At 61.8% G+C, this 14,469-nt stretch overlaps 1 protein-coding gene across 6 annotated transcripts in view; it reads left to right on the top strand.

Moving 5' to 3' along the window:
- Rasa3 (RAS p21 protein activator 3) overlaps window positions 1–14,469 on the top strand; it is a 117,792-nt gene that overhangs the window by 87,633 nt on the left and 15,690 nt on the right. For all 6 annotated transcript variants that reach the window (XR_013423553.1, XR_013423554.1, XR_005732257.2 and 3 more), the window contains 9 exons: window positions 3,228–3,308; window positions 3,692–3,764; window positions 5,763–5,839; window positions 7,409–7,513; window positions 8,096–8,252; window positions 8,615–8,763; window positions 9,436–9,550; window positions 10,245–10,319; window positions 10,987–11,110. Coding sequence is in view for 3 of the 6 variants with exons in the window: in XM_078016383.1 (XP_077872509.1) it covers window positions 3,228–3,308; window positions 3,692–3,764; window positions 5,763–5,839; window positions 7,409–7,513; window positions 8,096–8,252; window positions 8,615–8,763; window positions 9,436–9,550; window positions 10,245–10,319; window positions 10,987–11,110 (956 nt within the window). In the remaining 3 variants the exon portion in view is untranslated. The remainder of the gene's footprint in view (window positions 1–3,227; window positions 3,309–3,691; window positions 3,765–5,762; window positions 5,840–7,408; window positions 7,514–8,095; window positions 8,253–8,614; window positions 8,764–9,435; window positions 9,551–10,244; window positions 10,320–10,986; window positions 11,111–14,469) is intronic.

The following is a 14,469-nucleotide window of genomic DNA, read 5'->3' as shown; positions in this document are numbered from 1 at the left end:
CTTCTCTGCTGTCCTGCCCAGGGGCCTGGGCAAGGGTCCCATGTGCATTTCCACTTCCAAGCTCACAGACCAGAGTCTTGTGGACTGACTAAGCCACCCTCCTGGCCAGGCCACTGACTGTCAGGTAAAGTAGTTTTGGAGGGGCATCGGCCGGGGAACACTCCTTTTCAAGCTTCCAGTAGAACCTTAAGCCCAGTGAAGACCTCGTTTTCCATGATTGGAAATTACAAAAAGGAAGGCGCTGCAGGCTATAGGTTTGCAGCTCTTTGGAGGCTCAGGAAACCCCCAGAGCCTAGCCCTGGGTCAGAGCGCGGGGCTGAGTGCAGGTGGTGCAGCGGGTGGCCCTGGCTGAGGGCGGCCCTGCATCCCTGAGTGCAGGGCAGGCACAGCTGGAAGCCACCAGCTTCCCAGGCGGGAAGGCGGAGGCCCACATCAGCTCCACACGGCCGCTGGTGCGTGTTTTGAGATAGGCTGCGTATCAAAACCTGTGATGTCAGCTGCAAAATGGTGTCCTTGTTCTTCAGACCCAGAAAGGCCAGCGGGTGCAGCACAAGGCGCCCCAGAGCACCAGGGTGGGACACTCAGTGATATTGTCCTCCTGTCCTCATTTGTGCCCAAGATGCTCCCAGGTTCACAGAGATGATTCTGTGTAGTCGATCCTAGACGATGTATAGTACGGGAACATCCCTGTTCTCAAATAAAACAAATCTGGTTTTCTGCTGTCTTGGGCAGCCCAGCACAGAGCCTGGGTTGCGCAGTTGGGCCAGGGCTGAGGGTGCTAATGTGGGTGCTTTCGGCATGTGCCTGGTAGGAGCCTGTTTCTGCTTTTGCTCTGAAATGTCTGCACACTGCTGGGGCCATCTTTGCCTTGAGCCCCAGAGCAGGCGTTCCTCATGCTGGTCTCTGAAGAAGTGAGAGGTGCTGCTGTGCACTTTCCATGCCCTCCCTCAGGGTGTCCATCAAATGCACGCTCAACCTCTGGGCCTCACTCCAAGCCCGACCCCACAGGAGTCATGAAATGTTTGCAGAGGATGCAGACCCTCTGATGCTGGGTGAGCTGCTATCCCACCGGCTGCCCCCATGCTCACCCCTAGGGGCCCCTGCTGCCTACGGGATCTGCCTCGTCAACACAGCTCTGCTGTTGAGTGGAGCCCGTGCTTATCACACGGAGTTCTAGATAGAGAGGTAGGTAGTAGGTGGAGGGGTAGACAGACAAACAGGGAGATCAGCAGGTGGGTAGGGAGGAGGTGGGCAGGCAGGCAGGAGACAGGTAGACAGCCCTTAGATCCTTACTTCCGTCTCCCCCTTCGCTGCCCTGCCAGCCAACAGCAGTGAGTCTCTTGGACACCTCTGCCCAGCTGGCGACCTGCTCCTCTTCCTGGAACAGTGCCCAAGAGGTGGTAGGGGTCTTTGGTGGGTGAATTAGTGGACAGCAAGTATTTACTTAGTGGATGAGTTGACGGCCAGAGGAAGGTAACCAAGGACCATCTGAGCAAACCAGGGAAGCAGACTGTCCAGAAAGCAGCAGAGCAGGAGAGCAGGGCAGGGTAAGAGGGACGCCGTCAGCCCACAGGTGAGGAGGGCCAGGAAGCCCTGCGGGCCTGGGGCAGCCCTCACAGGCCCACGGTGCCAGGAAGAGGAAGGGGATATGCGGGTGGAACAGGAAGCCCTGGAGGGCAGCAGGCACTCTGGCGGCAGCTGGTGGAGCAGTGTCTTCTCTCCTGATGGAGGGAGAGGTACAGGGACACCAAGGTCAGAAAGCAGTCAACTCAGGACCAGGGTAGGGTGCCGGCTCCTGACCTGATGGGCCACCAGACTGGGTCCACGTCACCCACACGGCCCGCACATCGTGTGCGTGGACAGTGGACAGACCCACCTCCAGCATGAACAGGAGGGCTGGGGCCCAGCGCTAGTCCCTGCAGGGCAGGCAAGTCGGGTGGGGTCCTTGGGCCCAGGTGGGTGTGAGAGGCCAGCAGAGTTGGGCTGGCGCTCTTCGACCTCCCAGCCCAGGGCCCCAGAGGATGGCAGGGACTTTAGGGTAGAGCCTCCCTAGAAGCAAATTCCATGACCAGCCCAGAGAGTGGACATGGCTACTGCCCAGAGCTGAGCTGCAGCCCTGCTCCTCACAGGGTGGTGTTGGAAAATTCTGCACACTAAGAATCACAATGTCCAGCATCTGCTCAAAAACCCCACGAAGTGAAAAATGTGATGCTGGCCTAGAAAGGAGCCGCAGAGCTGGTGGGCCCCCAGAGGAGGCCAAGGAGACAGAGGGGCTGTGAGCCAGAGAGCACTGCTCCGGCAGCAAATGTGGGGATCCAGGACCCGTCCCAGGTGCTGCAGAGAGGCCACCCAAGTCCTAGGCCAGAAGCCTGCTCTGGGGGCCCAACGAGTCCAGTCCCGCCCCTCGCAGGAAAACAAATGGATAAGTATGGTGACCAGAGGAAAGGGACAGTGTGACACGGCCAGGCTGGGAACAGCAGGCACGCCCAGGGCGACAGGACTCTGGGTTGAGTCCTCCCAGTAGGAGCCTTGGTGGGCTCGGGCTAGCAGACACTTGCTAGGAGTCGGTGCTGCTCGGGAGGAGCCTGGCTGCACGGGGGCAGGCCCCACCTGCTCTGCAAGATGCTGGTCCAGGAGGCCTGGGCCGTGAAGGGCATTCCGTTCCCATGGGTGACCTGCCCAAAAGGTTCAGTCCTCCTGGAAGGAGTCGGGCGATGGCCACCACCCAGGAGTCCGAACAGCATACTCTAATAGTGGGCCACCCTGCTCATCTCAAATGCTCTGTCTCGGTGTCTTTGGCCTTGACGAGGGGTAACCGGCATTGGATGGACACTCCCTAAATACCTGGGCAGGAATCTGACTGTTTAAGGTGATAAAGGAGACAGGTGCCGAATGAAGGTGTAGACGCCAGGTCATATGCTCTTGGTCCCCATCGGCCTGAGGGCCCAGGTGAAGGCCGGTGCTCTGCTCTTCCACGGAGGCTGTGTGGCTGTGGCATGGACTGCAGGCTGATGGGCAGTGGGGAGCAGGGCTGGGCCCTGCTGCGAGCCTGTGGGCCTCAGCCAAGCAGCTTCCAGAGACATGACGCGCAGACCCGTCCCGGCTATTAACCTCCACCACCGGCCGGTGAGGAGACAGCCTCAGAGCCCTCCAGGCCTGGGAGGAGGCTGACCAGGTCTGCCTGCAGCTGCAGGTCCCTCCCCTGACCTCCCTCCTGTCTCTCTCAGCATCCTCGAGTGCCAAGGCCTGCCCATAGTGAACGGGCAGTGCGACCCCTATGCCACCGTGACACTGGCCGGACCCTTCAGGCAAGTGGCTTTCCTGTCCTGCCCCTTTTCCTTCTGGTCCTGGGGGGCTGTGGAGTGGCTGCAGGTCCAGCTCTGGAACCAGAAAGCCAGCACCTCCTCTAGAGAGCGAGGCGGGTGCAGTTTGGGTGGGATCTGTCAATTCGACTCCTTTTGTTCTGTTTGTTGCTCTAACATGAGTCTGTGAAGGAAGGCCGCCTTGTGACCTTCACTGGTGTTTCTGGCTCAGCGAAAGCTCCTGATTCGCATGCCACCTGGAGGTGGGACAAACAGGGATGTTTATGAGATAAACCAAGGCAGAAGCTACTGCAGGATAGCTCCGTTTCAAGACAGATCTGCAGCCAACAATGTCGTTTCTGGTCCTAACCTTCCTCTCTTGACTGCAGATCAGAAGCCAAGAAGACGAAAGTGAGAAAGAGGACCAACAACCCCCAGTTTGACGAAGTGTTTTACTTTGAGGTTCGTACTGCAGCAGGGTGAACCAGAAAGCCCACCCAGCATTCCGGGGGATGTTCCCATCTCCTGCAGGGCTGCCCCCCCTCCCTGGGAAGAAAGCTGCTTGTTCTTCCCGGCCTGGCCCAGAGCCGGGGCAGTGACAGCCACCGCTGCCCAGTCCTCGGGACGGGGTTTTGACGGCTGTTTGGTTTGGGGGCTTTTTATTTTTCTGGCTGCTCCACCCCAGTTTCCCTCCTCAGGGTGAGGCTTGTTTCACCGGAAACATGCGGGTTTGAAGCAAAAGGGGAAATGATTCAGACCCAGAGGTCTGCTGGCAGCTTCTTAGAGCATGTGGCAGAAGTAGAGGAGGGTGAGGCTGAGGTTGCGCAGGCGGGCACGGGTGGACACCGCCCTGGGCGTGAGCGGCATGTGGCCGTGTCCTTCCCAGCGTGTTTCACACACACCAGGCTCTAGCAGAGAGGGGCATTCACAGGGGAGGGTGGGCAGGAAGGCAGGATGACTGCAGCCCCAGGGTCCCGGGCAGGTGCACCATGGTCAGAAGACGTGCTGGGTCTGCCTGTCTCCAATGTGCAGAAAGCAGGTTCCATCTGCTAGCAACGTGGTCTCCACCCACTGGGTCAACTCCTGTGGTGACCTAGCTGAGACCCAAAGCCCGGGTCTGGAGGTGCCACTGCGCCTCCCTGAGAGCCAACCTGGTGGGCTGCTGTTCAGGCGGGGTCCCTGCTCCCCTGGGCCCCAGGCCCGAGGGCAGCATGCTGCTGGACCAGCCTTCTGCCCTCTCCTCAGTGACTCCCTTTGGCTCGAGCCTCAGGTTCCAGGCCTCCTCATTGCCCCCTGCCTCCTGGTTGGGCCAGTGCAGAAGCCTCCAGGAAAGGGCCCATGACCCGGGTGTGCAGCGCCCCAGGGCAGAACGGGGTGCAGTCGCAACAGCCCCCAGTCCATGTTTTTCCACATCAACCCGAGGACACGTCTGAAGCCAGTTTGAACTGCACAGAGCCGCCTTCAGCTGCGAGCAGCAGGCGCTCCCTGGGCAGCAGGCCGTGGTCAGGCCAGTGTGGGCAGAGCGAGCAGATACACCGACAGCAGCACCAGAAGCCTGCTTAGCAGGGGAGCCTCCGACAGGGAGGGGCTTCCTGGGGAAGTGGCATTCCAGGGACCGCGGCAGGAGGTCACGTGACCTCTGGAGCAGGGTGGCAGCAGGCAGCCAGGAGGAGACACGGAGCGCACCCAGGGCACTGCTAGCTTTACAGGTGCAAATTAAACTTGGAGGCTCGGGGATTTAAACAACGTGACCTGGTCAAGTTCTGGATTGCCATACAGCTCCCAAAGCTTCTAGATGTGCATCAGCCCGCTGATACGGAGAGGAGGCACAGCCCGCCTGCAGGGGCAGTGCCCCTGTGAAGGGCCATGGTGGGCTGCAGCAGGTACTGCCAGCTCTGTGGGGCTGCTGGTGTGTGCTGGGCCTCCACTGGGCCTCCACCACAGCACCTGGCCTCCAGCTCCTCTGCTCCCTCCTGTGTTTTGAGAACTGCCAACCCCTACCACATTGGGAGGCCAAATGCTTGATCTTTCAGTTTTCTGACGCTCACTGGGTGCAGACTTGTGGAGCTGCTCTTGAGGTTTCAGGACCGACGTTAGAGCAGGCTGCCCCTGGTCACAGGGTTGAGCGCAGCTCCTGGAGTAGGTGTCCTCGAAACCAGCCAGGGCTGGACAGGAAACTGCAGGAGCAGTGGGGCTGACCAGAGAGGGGCGGAAGCCGCCCACTGCACACTTTTTGCCCCTCCTGGCAGAATGCAGCCTCTGGTGCTCAGTGGCCTCAGGGCTGTGGGGACAGTTCCCAGGTCAGGAGATGGCACCTGAAGCCTGAATCGTGCCCCAGCCCTTCCTGGTCCGGCTGGTCCCAGAACAGGGGGTGTCCTTTCTGGGCTGCAGGGTACAGTGCCACAGACTCCTGGTGGCTGGGCTGTGGGTCTCAAGTCCTGTTTCTCCACCTGACACCAGGTCACCAGACCCTGCAGCTACAGCAAAAAATCTCACTTTGATTTTGAGGAGGAAGACGTGGACAAACTTGAAATTCGGTGAGTGGAAAGTCAGGCCGCGCTTCCCACTGGGCAGTTCAGTCTGAACTCGGCTCCTTTGTTGTTTATTTAGTGTCTCAAAGAAGGGGCAAGGATAGAGATGAATGCCACTTGGTGGTAATTTAGCACCAGGATTATAGGAGTGCTGACCAAAGACCCTGCATCCAACCTTGTAGACCTCTGGGGGAGGGGGAGGGACACCTGCTCTGCAGCCGGCCGGCTGCGCTTCCTGGCTCCTAGGCAGTGTCTGGGTGAAGGTGGGATTCGTTCACCAAGACCACCCAAGGCCATGTGTGGGAACGCAGTGGCCACTTCTGTTTGGGATCTTGTTCTCAAGCCCTTACAGCACAACCTGTGCTTGTCAGAGACCAGGTCAGTTTTAGAAAGCACCAGGGCCGTCCCCCCAATAGCACTGGCCTTGTGAATCCTGCTGGGTGCAGATCTGTGCTATGCAGCTCCTCTCTGAGCCGGTCCCTCACACCTCCTCGGGGCTCTGTGTCTGTGGACTGGACACCCCTGTGGGGCCTGTGTGTGTCTTCCTGCTCTGCCTGTGCACACATCATGGCGGCTGGGCCTTCTGTGAGTGCTCTCCTGGGCAGCCTTCCTCCAGGGCATGGATACTCTTGAGGCTTCAGGACAGTGGCTGGGGACCCACGCTCTGCTCCGGTCTGGAGCCTCCCACCCAGACGCAGCTGCAGGGGGAGGGGAGGTAGGGGGCCCTCCACCTCTGCGCTGTGGCTGCCTGGGATGCTCCTGCTGCCCTCTAAGTTGTTTGGTCAGGACTCCCCAGCACAGTGGGGTGAAGGAGTCCAGCAGCGCCTTCCACTCCCCACAAGCTCACCTGTGTCTGGCGGAACACCTTGACCCTCTGGGTGAACCCTGCTCACTGGCACTGGTGAGGGCAAGGGCACCCCACGGGGTCTCCTAGAGTCTCTCCAGCAGGCACCCGTGAGACTGGCCGAGAGCCCTCTGCTGTGCTAGGCCGGACTCCTCGGAACACAGTGTGGCCTTGTCTGAGTGCCAGCTCCATGCAGACCTGGCCACAGCCCCTTCCTGGGGCGGGGTGCCAGCCTCTCTGTGACTCCCCTAGCAGGTGTAAGCAGCTTGCAGAGGTGGAATCTGAGTTCAGGGTCCTGTGGCTGCCACTTCCACACCTGCCAGGCGGCTCCCACAGGTTAACCCCAGGCCGGGCCGGGGTGGATCTGAGGTCCTGCCGGGGCCTGTGAAAGGGGCTGTGGGCTGCTCCTTCCTGGGTTGGGCACAGACACTGAGCAGCTCCACTGCGCGCAGCAATGCCCGAAGGTGCCCTCTGCCCCCAGCCAGGAGAAGCTGAGTCCTGGGGTCTGCTGCCCGCAGGCCCCAGCGCGGGAAGTGCCTGCCTTTGATTCCAGCTGCCCTGGAGCCGCAGGCCTCTGCCCTCAGCCACCCCTGGTTTGCTGTGGTCAGTGTAGGTCTTTGCTGAATGACTTCGGGACTGGAGGCCTTGACGCAGCCCCCTGGGAGGTAGCCACCGTGCTCTGCCCGGGCTGCCTGCTCGGGTGAGGGCTGACTGCCACTCCTCTCTCTCAGCGTCGACCTCTGGAACGCCAGCAACCTCAAGTTTGGAGACGAGTTTCTGGGGGAACTGAGGATCCCACTCAAAGTTCTGCGACAGTCCAGCCCCCATGAGGCATGGTAGGTGGCTGCACCGTCAGCGCAAACCAGGGGGCCGCCTGCTGGTCCCACGGGAGCAGTGCCAGCACAACATGGCCAGCTAGAGCTAGGCCCCTGCTTCTGCAGAGCAGGTCCCAGCCCCACCCAAGGTAGCCACTGAAACCCACCCAAGGTCAAGGGACTTCACATAGGACCTGCAGCCTGACCAGGGAAGTCTAGGTGGAGAGAGGTGACCAGACTGGATAGAACCCAGGGAAGGGTTCCACTCGGAAACCACCAGAGCAACGTGGCCACCGCCCAGGCCAAGCCTCCCTCTGACACAGAAGCCACACCACCTCGTGGAAGGGCTCCAGCGTGGCTCGTGTGGCAGTGTTGATCTTCAGGGCGATGCCTGACCACAAAGCTCCCCCGCCCTCAGCCACTCTCCTTCCGGAACGTGCACTGCCTCCCCTGCTCGCCCTCTTCTCTCCCCTCCTGCTCCTAGGGACTCTGTCTTCTGTCCGTGGCCCCGTGGGTGCCCCAAGAGACCACGCCCTCAGGTGTCCTGCAGAAGGGCCGGGAGCTCTGTGGGACTCCACCTCACCTGCACCCGCACCCTCCCAGGTACTTCCTCCAGCCTCGAGACAATGGCAGCAAGAGCCTGAAGCCAGACGACCTGGGGTCCCTGAGGCTGAACGTGGTCTACACGGAGGACCACGTCTTTTCTTCTGACTACTACAGGCCCCTGCGGGACCTACTGCTGAAGTCTGCGGACGTGGAGGTGCGTGGCAGCCCGCTCTCCAGCCTCAGGGCAGAACTCTGGTGTGGGGTCTCCCCCAGCACCCCAGCCTGCCTCCCACCCCGCCAGGCCCAGCCCAGGCCTCTCACCCCAGCCCCTCTGCCGCTGTGGCCCAGAGCCTCGCTGGGCAGACTTTCTCCCGAGGACTGTGCCCAGACCCCAGTCTGCTCGCTGGCCGGGCCCACCCCTCTCCTACAGCTCGGCCTGTGCACACTGCTGTTCATGCCTGACCCGCCCTCCCCTGAGTGGGGGGTCTGGGCCCTCAGGCACTGCTCCTGGGAGTGGGGTGCCCCATGGGGGGATGGTGTGCTGGGGAGCTCGCCACTCACCAGGTCTCTGCACAGCCTGTGTCTGCGTCAGCGGCCCACATCCTGGGCGAGGTGTGCAGAGAAAAGCAGGAGGCAGCCATCCCGCTGGTGCGGCTCCTGCTGCACTACGGCAGGGTGGTGCCCTTCATCAGTGCCATCGCCAGCGCAGAGGTGAAGAGGACCCAGTAAGTGCCAGGTGCCCCCCCTGCCCCGCCCAATCCTGTCGCTGCACCCTGACCTCGGTTCCAGGGCTCCACCCTACAACCTCAGGCCCCTGCCCCAGTGCCCTCCAGTGCCCTCTGTCCACCCACATCCAGAACCGGTTCAAGCACAGGGTTTGAGGGCAGTGAGGTGGGGGTCCCCAGGAGCCAGGGAGTTCAGGTCACACACTGTGTTGACTTCTCTGGGAGAACTGAGGGGGGCGTCTGGGAAGGAGGCACAGGATGCTCTCCTGCGGACCATCTTCCTGCTCTGGGAGCTGCAGGCCCTGGGAGAGCTCCCTCTGGAGTCTAGGGCCAGAGGATGGTGCTGCTTCCCCAGGACCGTGTTGATGGAGAACTAGGGAGTGGCACTGCAGGTGACAGTGTCCATGCCACTAAGTCTTGTCTCCCCTGGCCTCATGAAGCACCCGAGGCTTTGATGCAGAGACGCCTGGATTCTCTGAGAACACTTCACAGGGCGGAGGCCAGCTCCGAGCTGACCAAGGGCAGTAGAGGCCAGCATGGGAGACCCTGTCACTTCACAGCAGACCCTGGAGCAGTCCTGTCCACTCTCGATGACTCATGCCTAGGGATGGGTCCCGCTCCTTCTGCCTCCAGGAGATGACAATCACCACCCCCCCCACCCCCGTTTTCCAGGGATCCCAACACCATCTTCCGGGGAAACTCGCTGGCGTCCAAGTGCATAGACGAGACCATGAAGCTGGCGGGCATGCACTACCTGCACGTCACCCTGAAGCCCACCATAGAGGAGGTGAGGCCAGGTGCCCACCAGAACCAGCACCCAGCACCCAGGTGGTGCAGGTCCTTGGCTTCAGGAAGAGGGAACTCGGCACATTCCAAAGTCTTCATGGCTTTCTCAAAGAAAGAAACACTTTTAAAACCCCCTTATTCTGTTAAAGAGAGCAGGACTGGTAAGAAAACCTGACTTTTCCCAGCACCCACCTTTCCCACATTCTGTGGGTCCCTGCATCCCCTGAGCACTGCAGCTGTGGCAGTCCCTGTCCAGGCACTGGCCATTCACTTGCCTGACCCCTAGCAGCTGCCCCAGCACCTCTGTGTCCCTCTGTGTCCCTCCTCTGGCCCCTGCTGCACATCCTGCTGAGACATTCTGACCTCAGAATAGTTTTCAAATCCAGGGACCTCAGCAGTGCTCTGGCTGGGTCCGTGGGCAGAATCGTGGCCGTGCTTTAAGTGAGAACCTTCTCAAACATCTCTGAACAGACGTGAATCTGTCTGGAAGACTCCTGGCTTGGCCTCCACTGAGGGCTGCCCCTGCCTCCTGGCCAGGGGCTGGGTGTGCTCCTGGTGGCCCTGCAGTCCAGGCCCGGCCCGCTGCCCTGCGCAGGGTCTGCAGTCGGCTGGCTTCCAGGGCTGGTGAGGCCTCTCTCCAGGCCCAAGTGCTCGGCCTTGCCTCGGGCAGTGCCCTCTTCTTAATGTCCTTGCAGATATGCCAGAGCCACAGGTGCTGTGAGATCGACCCCGTGAAGCTGAGGGACGGCGAGAACCTCGAGAGCAACATGGTGAGGCCGCTCTGTTCCCAGGCCTCTTCCAACGCCTCCTGGCGGGGGCTTCTGCCTGGGGCCTCGGGGACACTGTTCCGGGCAGGGAAGGGACGCCAGCTGGGCATAGGAGCTCTTCCCTGGCCCTAGGTCCTGACCGTGGCCATGAGCCTGTAGGAAAGCACCAGCCTGTGGAAACTTGTCACCCCCAATGCCTCTCCCCTAAGCGGCCTGGAGGGCCCTGGCCCACTCAGCCAGCCCTTCCTGTCCCCCTTTGTGACAAACACAGGTGCCCAAACTGGACACCTCCAGCTGCTCCCAGGGCTCTGCCCCATTTTCCAGAACATCAGAAATGGAGGCCAGCCCTTCACAGCATGTCAGTCCTCTCCCTGACTTCAGAGCAGTGAGGGGCCACCTGGTCAGCCTTTAAGTAAGAGTGTAGCTTCTCGCTTTTACAGGCACGTCCTCCCCTGGTGCCACACCCACAGGGGAGGAGAGATTCCGTGTGGCTGCCCGTGTGATCTCTCCCCGACTACGAGTTACGGCAGCTGTCCACTGCGTATTTTAAGGGCAGACTTTTAAAACAGAAGTCTGCCTGCTGCGTGGCCACTCTGAGCCCGTCCCTCCCGCCTGGCTCGGGCACTCCTGTGGCCTCCGGGAGCAATGCCTGACACCGTGTCCCCTGCAGGAGAGCCTGCGGCACTACGTGGACCGCGTCTTCACCGTCATCACCAAGTCAGGGGTGAGCTGCCCCACCGTCATGTGTGACATCTTCTTCTCCCTGAGAGAGGCTGCCGCCAAGCGCTTCCAGGGTGAGCCCTGCAGGCCCCAGGGGGTGGCCAACGGCCAGCTGCCAGGGTCCCCAGTGGGTGTGAGGGGCCTCCATCCCCTGGCCGTCCTGCCTTCCCACAGTGCTGCCTTTGAACACACGCCCCTCGTGGGCCCTTTCCCTCACCAAGCACCCGCAGCACTTTGGGGACTGGACAAGGAGGGTTTGCCAGTGGTTCCAGCCCCTTTCAAACCACTTCCTCACCAGGCCTGCTGGCACCTACCTGTGATCCCAGTGGCTTCGGCGAAGGTGGGAGAATGACAGGGTCAGAACCTCAGCACCTGAGGGAGGCCCTAAGCAACTTAGTAAGACCTCTCTCAAAATAAAAAGTTTTAAAAAGTTCTGGAAACTTGGCTCAGAGGTTAGGCTCACCTGGGACCAATCCAGGAACAGAAAACAATCATCAGATAAAACGCATCTCCATCACACTGGCTTCTGGAGAAGGAGGAGCATTCCCTCCTAACCCGAGGCCCCATGAGCCCTCACCACAAACCTGCACACGCCTCCCTGCACCCCGTGTCCCAGCTGCACGGACCCCTCACGTCCCCACCTGCCTACCCTGCACACTCCTCCCTGTACCCCATGTCCCCTCCTGCACGGACCCTCACGTCCCCACCTCCCTACCCTGCACACGCCTCCCTGCACCCCTTGTCCCTCCTGCATGGACCCCTCACATCCCCACCTCCCTACCCTGCACACTGCTCCCTGTACCCCTTGTCCCCTCCTGTACGGACCCCTCATGCCCACCACTCCCTCCCTGCACACATCTCCCTGCACCCCTTGTCCCCTCCTGCACAGACTCCTCCATCCCCCACCTCCCTCCCTGCACACATCTCCCTGCACCCCGTGTCCCAGCTGCACAGACCCCTCACGTCCCCACCTGCCTACCCTGCACACTCCTCCCTGTACCCCATGTCCCCTCCTGCACAGACCCTCACGTCCCCACCTCCCTACCCTGCACACTCCTCCCTGCACCCCTTGTCCCCTCCTGCACAGACCCTCACGTCCCCACCTCCCTACCCTGCACACGCCTCCCTGCACCCCTTGTCCCTCCTGCATGGACCCCTCACGCCCCACCTGCCTACCCTGCACACTCCTCCCTGTACCCCATGTCCCCTCCTGCACGGACCCTCACGTCCCCACCTGCCTACCCTGCACACACCTCCCTGTACCCCATGTCCCCTCCTGCACAGACCCCTCATGCCCACCACTCCCTCCCTGCACACATCTCCCTGTACCCCATGTCCCCTCCTGCACAGACCCCTCATGCCCACCACTCCCTCCCTGCACACATCTCCCTGTACCCCTTGTCCCCTCCTGCACGGACCCCTCATGCCCACCACTCCCTCCCTGCACACATCTCCCTGTACCCCATGTCCCCTCCTGCACGGACCCCTCATGCCCACCACTCCCTCCCTGTACACATCTCCCTGCACCCCTTGTCCCCTCCTGCACAGACTCCTCCATCCCCCACCTCCCTCCCTGCACACATCTCCCTGCACCCCTTGTCCCCTCCTGCATAAACCCCTCAATCCCCCACCTCCCTCCCTGCACACACCTCCCTGTACCCCTTGTCCCCTCCTGCAGGGACCCCTCCATCCCCCACCTCCCTCCCTGCACACACCTCCCTGCACCCCTTGTCCCATCCTGCAGGGACCCCTCCATCCCCCACCTCCCGCCCTGCACACACCTCCCTGTACCCCTTGTCCCCTCCTGCATGGACCCCTCCATTCCCCACCTCCCACCCTGCACACACCTCCCTGTACCCCTTGTCCCCTCCTGCATGAACCCCTCAATCCCCCACCTCTCGCCCTGCACACACCTCCCTGTACCCCTTGTCCTCTCCTGCATGGACCCCTCCATCCCTCACCTCCCTCCCTGCACACATCTCCCTGTACCCCATGTCCCCTCCTGCATGGACCCCCCCATCCCCCACCTCCCTTCCTGCACACATCTCCCTGCACCCCTTGTCCCCTCCTGCATGGACCCCCCCATCCCCCACCTCCCTTCCTGCACACATCTCCCTGCACCCCTTGTCCCCTCCTGCATGGACCCCTTAATCCCCCACCTCCCTCCCTGCACACACCTCCCTGTACCCCTTGTCCCCTCTGCATGGACCCCTCCATCCCCCACCTCCCTCCCTGCACACACCTCCCTGTACCCCTTGTCCCCTCCTGCATGGTCCCCTCCATCCCCCACCTCCCTCCCTGCACACACCTCCCTGTACCCTTTGTCCCCTCCTGCAGGGACCCCTCCATCCCCCACCTCCCGCCCTGCACACACCTCCCTGTACCCCTTGTCCCCTCCTGCGTGGACCCCTCCATCCCCCACCTCCCTCCCTGCACACACCTCCCTGTACCCCTTGTCCCCTCCTGCATGGTCCCCTCCATCCCCCACCTCCCTCCCTGCACACACCTCCCTGCACCCCTTGTCCCCTCCTGCATGGACCCCCCCATCCCCCACCTCCCTTCCTGCACACATCTCCCTGCACCCCTTGTCCCCTCCTGCATGGACCCCTTAATCCCCCACCTCCCTCTCTGCACACACCTCCCTGTACCCCTTGTCCCCTCTGCATGGACCCCTCCATCCCCCACCTCCCGCCCTGCACACACCTCCCTGTACCCCTTGTCCCCTCCTGCATGGACCCCCCCATCCCCCACCTCCCTCCCTGCACACACCTCCCTGTACCCCTTGTCCCCTCTGCATGGACCCCTCCATCCCCCACCTCCCTCCCTGCACACACCTCCCTGTACCCCTTGTCCCCTCCTGCATGGTCCCCTCCATCCCCCACCTCCCTCCCTGCACACACCTCCCTGTACCCTTTGTCCCCTCCTGCAGGGACCCCTCCATCCCCCACCTCCCGCCCTGCACACACCTCCCTGTACCCCTTGTCCCCTCCTGCGTGGACCCCTCCATCCCCCACCTCCCTCCCTGCACACACTTCCCTGTACCCCTTGTCCCCTCCTTCATGGACCCCTCGTCCCCTCCTTCATGGACCCCTCCATTCCCACCTCCCTCCCTGCACACACCTCCCTGTACCCCTTGTCCCCTCCTGCATGGACCCCTCCATTCTCCACCTTCCGCCCTGCACACACCTCCCTGTACCCCTTGTCCCCTCCTGCATGGACCCCCCCATCCCCCACCTCCCTCCCTGCACACATCTCCCTGCACCCCTTGTCCCCTCCTGCATGGACCCCCCCATCCCCCACCTCCCGCCCTGCACACACCTCCCTGCACCGCCATGTTGCCACCTTCCTAGGCCTCCCATGTCATGGCAGGATGTCCCACTGAGGTCACAGCTCATATCTGAGCTGCTTCCAGGTCTTTCTTCCTGGGGTATCT

The sequence above is a fragment of the Ictidomys tridecemlineatus genome, chromosome 6, assembly GCF_052094955.1.
Source record: "Ictidomys tridecemlineatus isolate mIctTri1 chromosome 6, mIctTri1.hap1, whole genome shotgun sequence".
NCBI lineage: Eukaryota > Metazoa > Chordata > Mammalia > Rodentia > Sciuridae > Ictidomys > Ictidomys tridecemlineatus.
The sequence above is the reverse complement of the archived record's forward strand: the minus strand, read 5'-3'. Positions and strand labels throughout refer to the sequence as shown.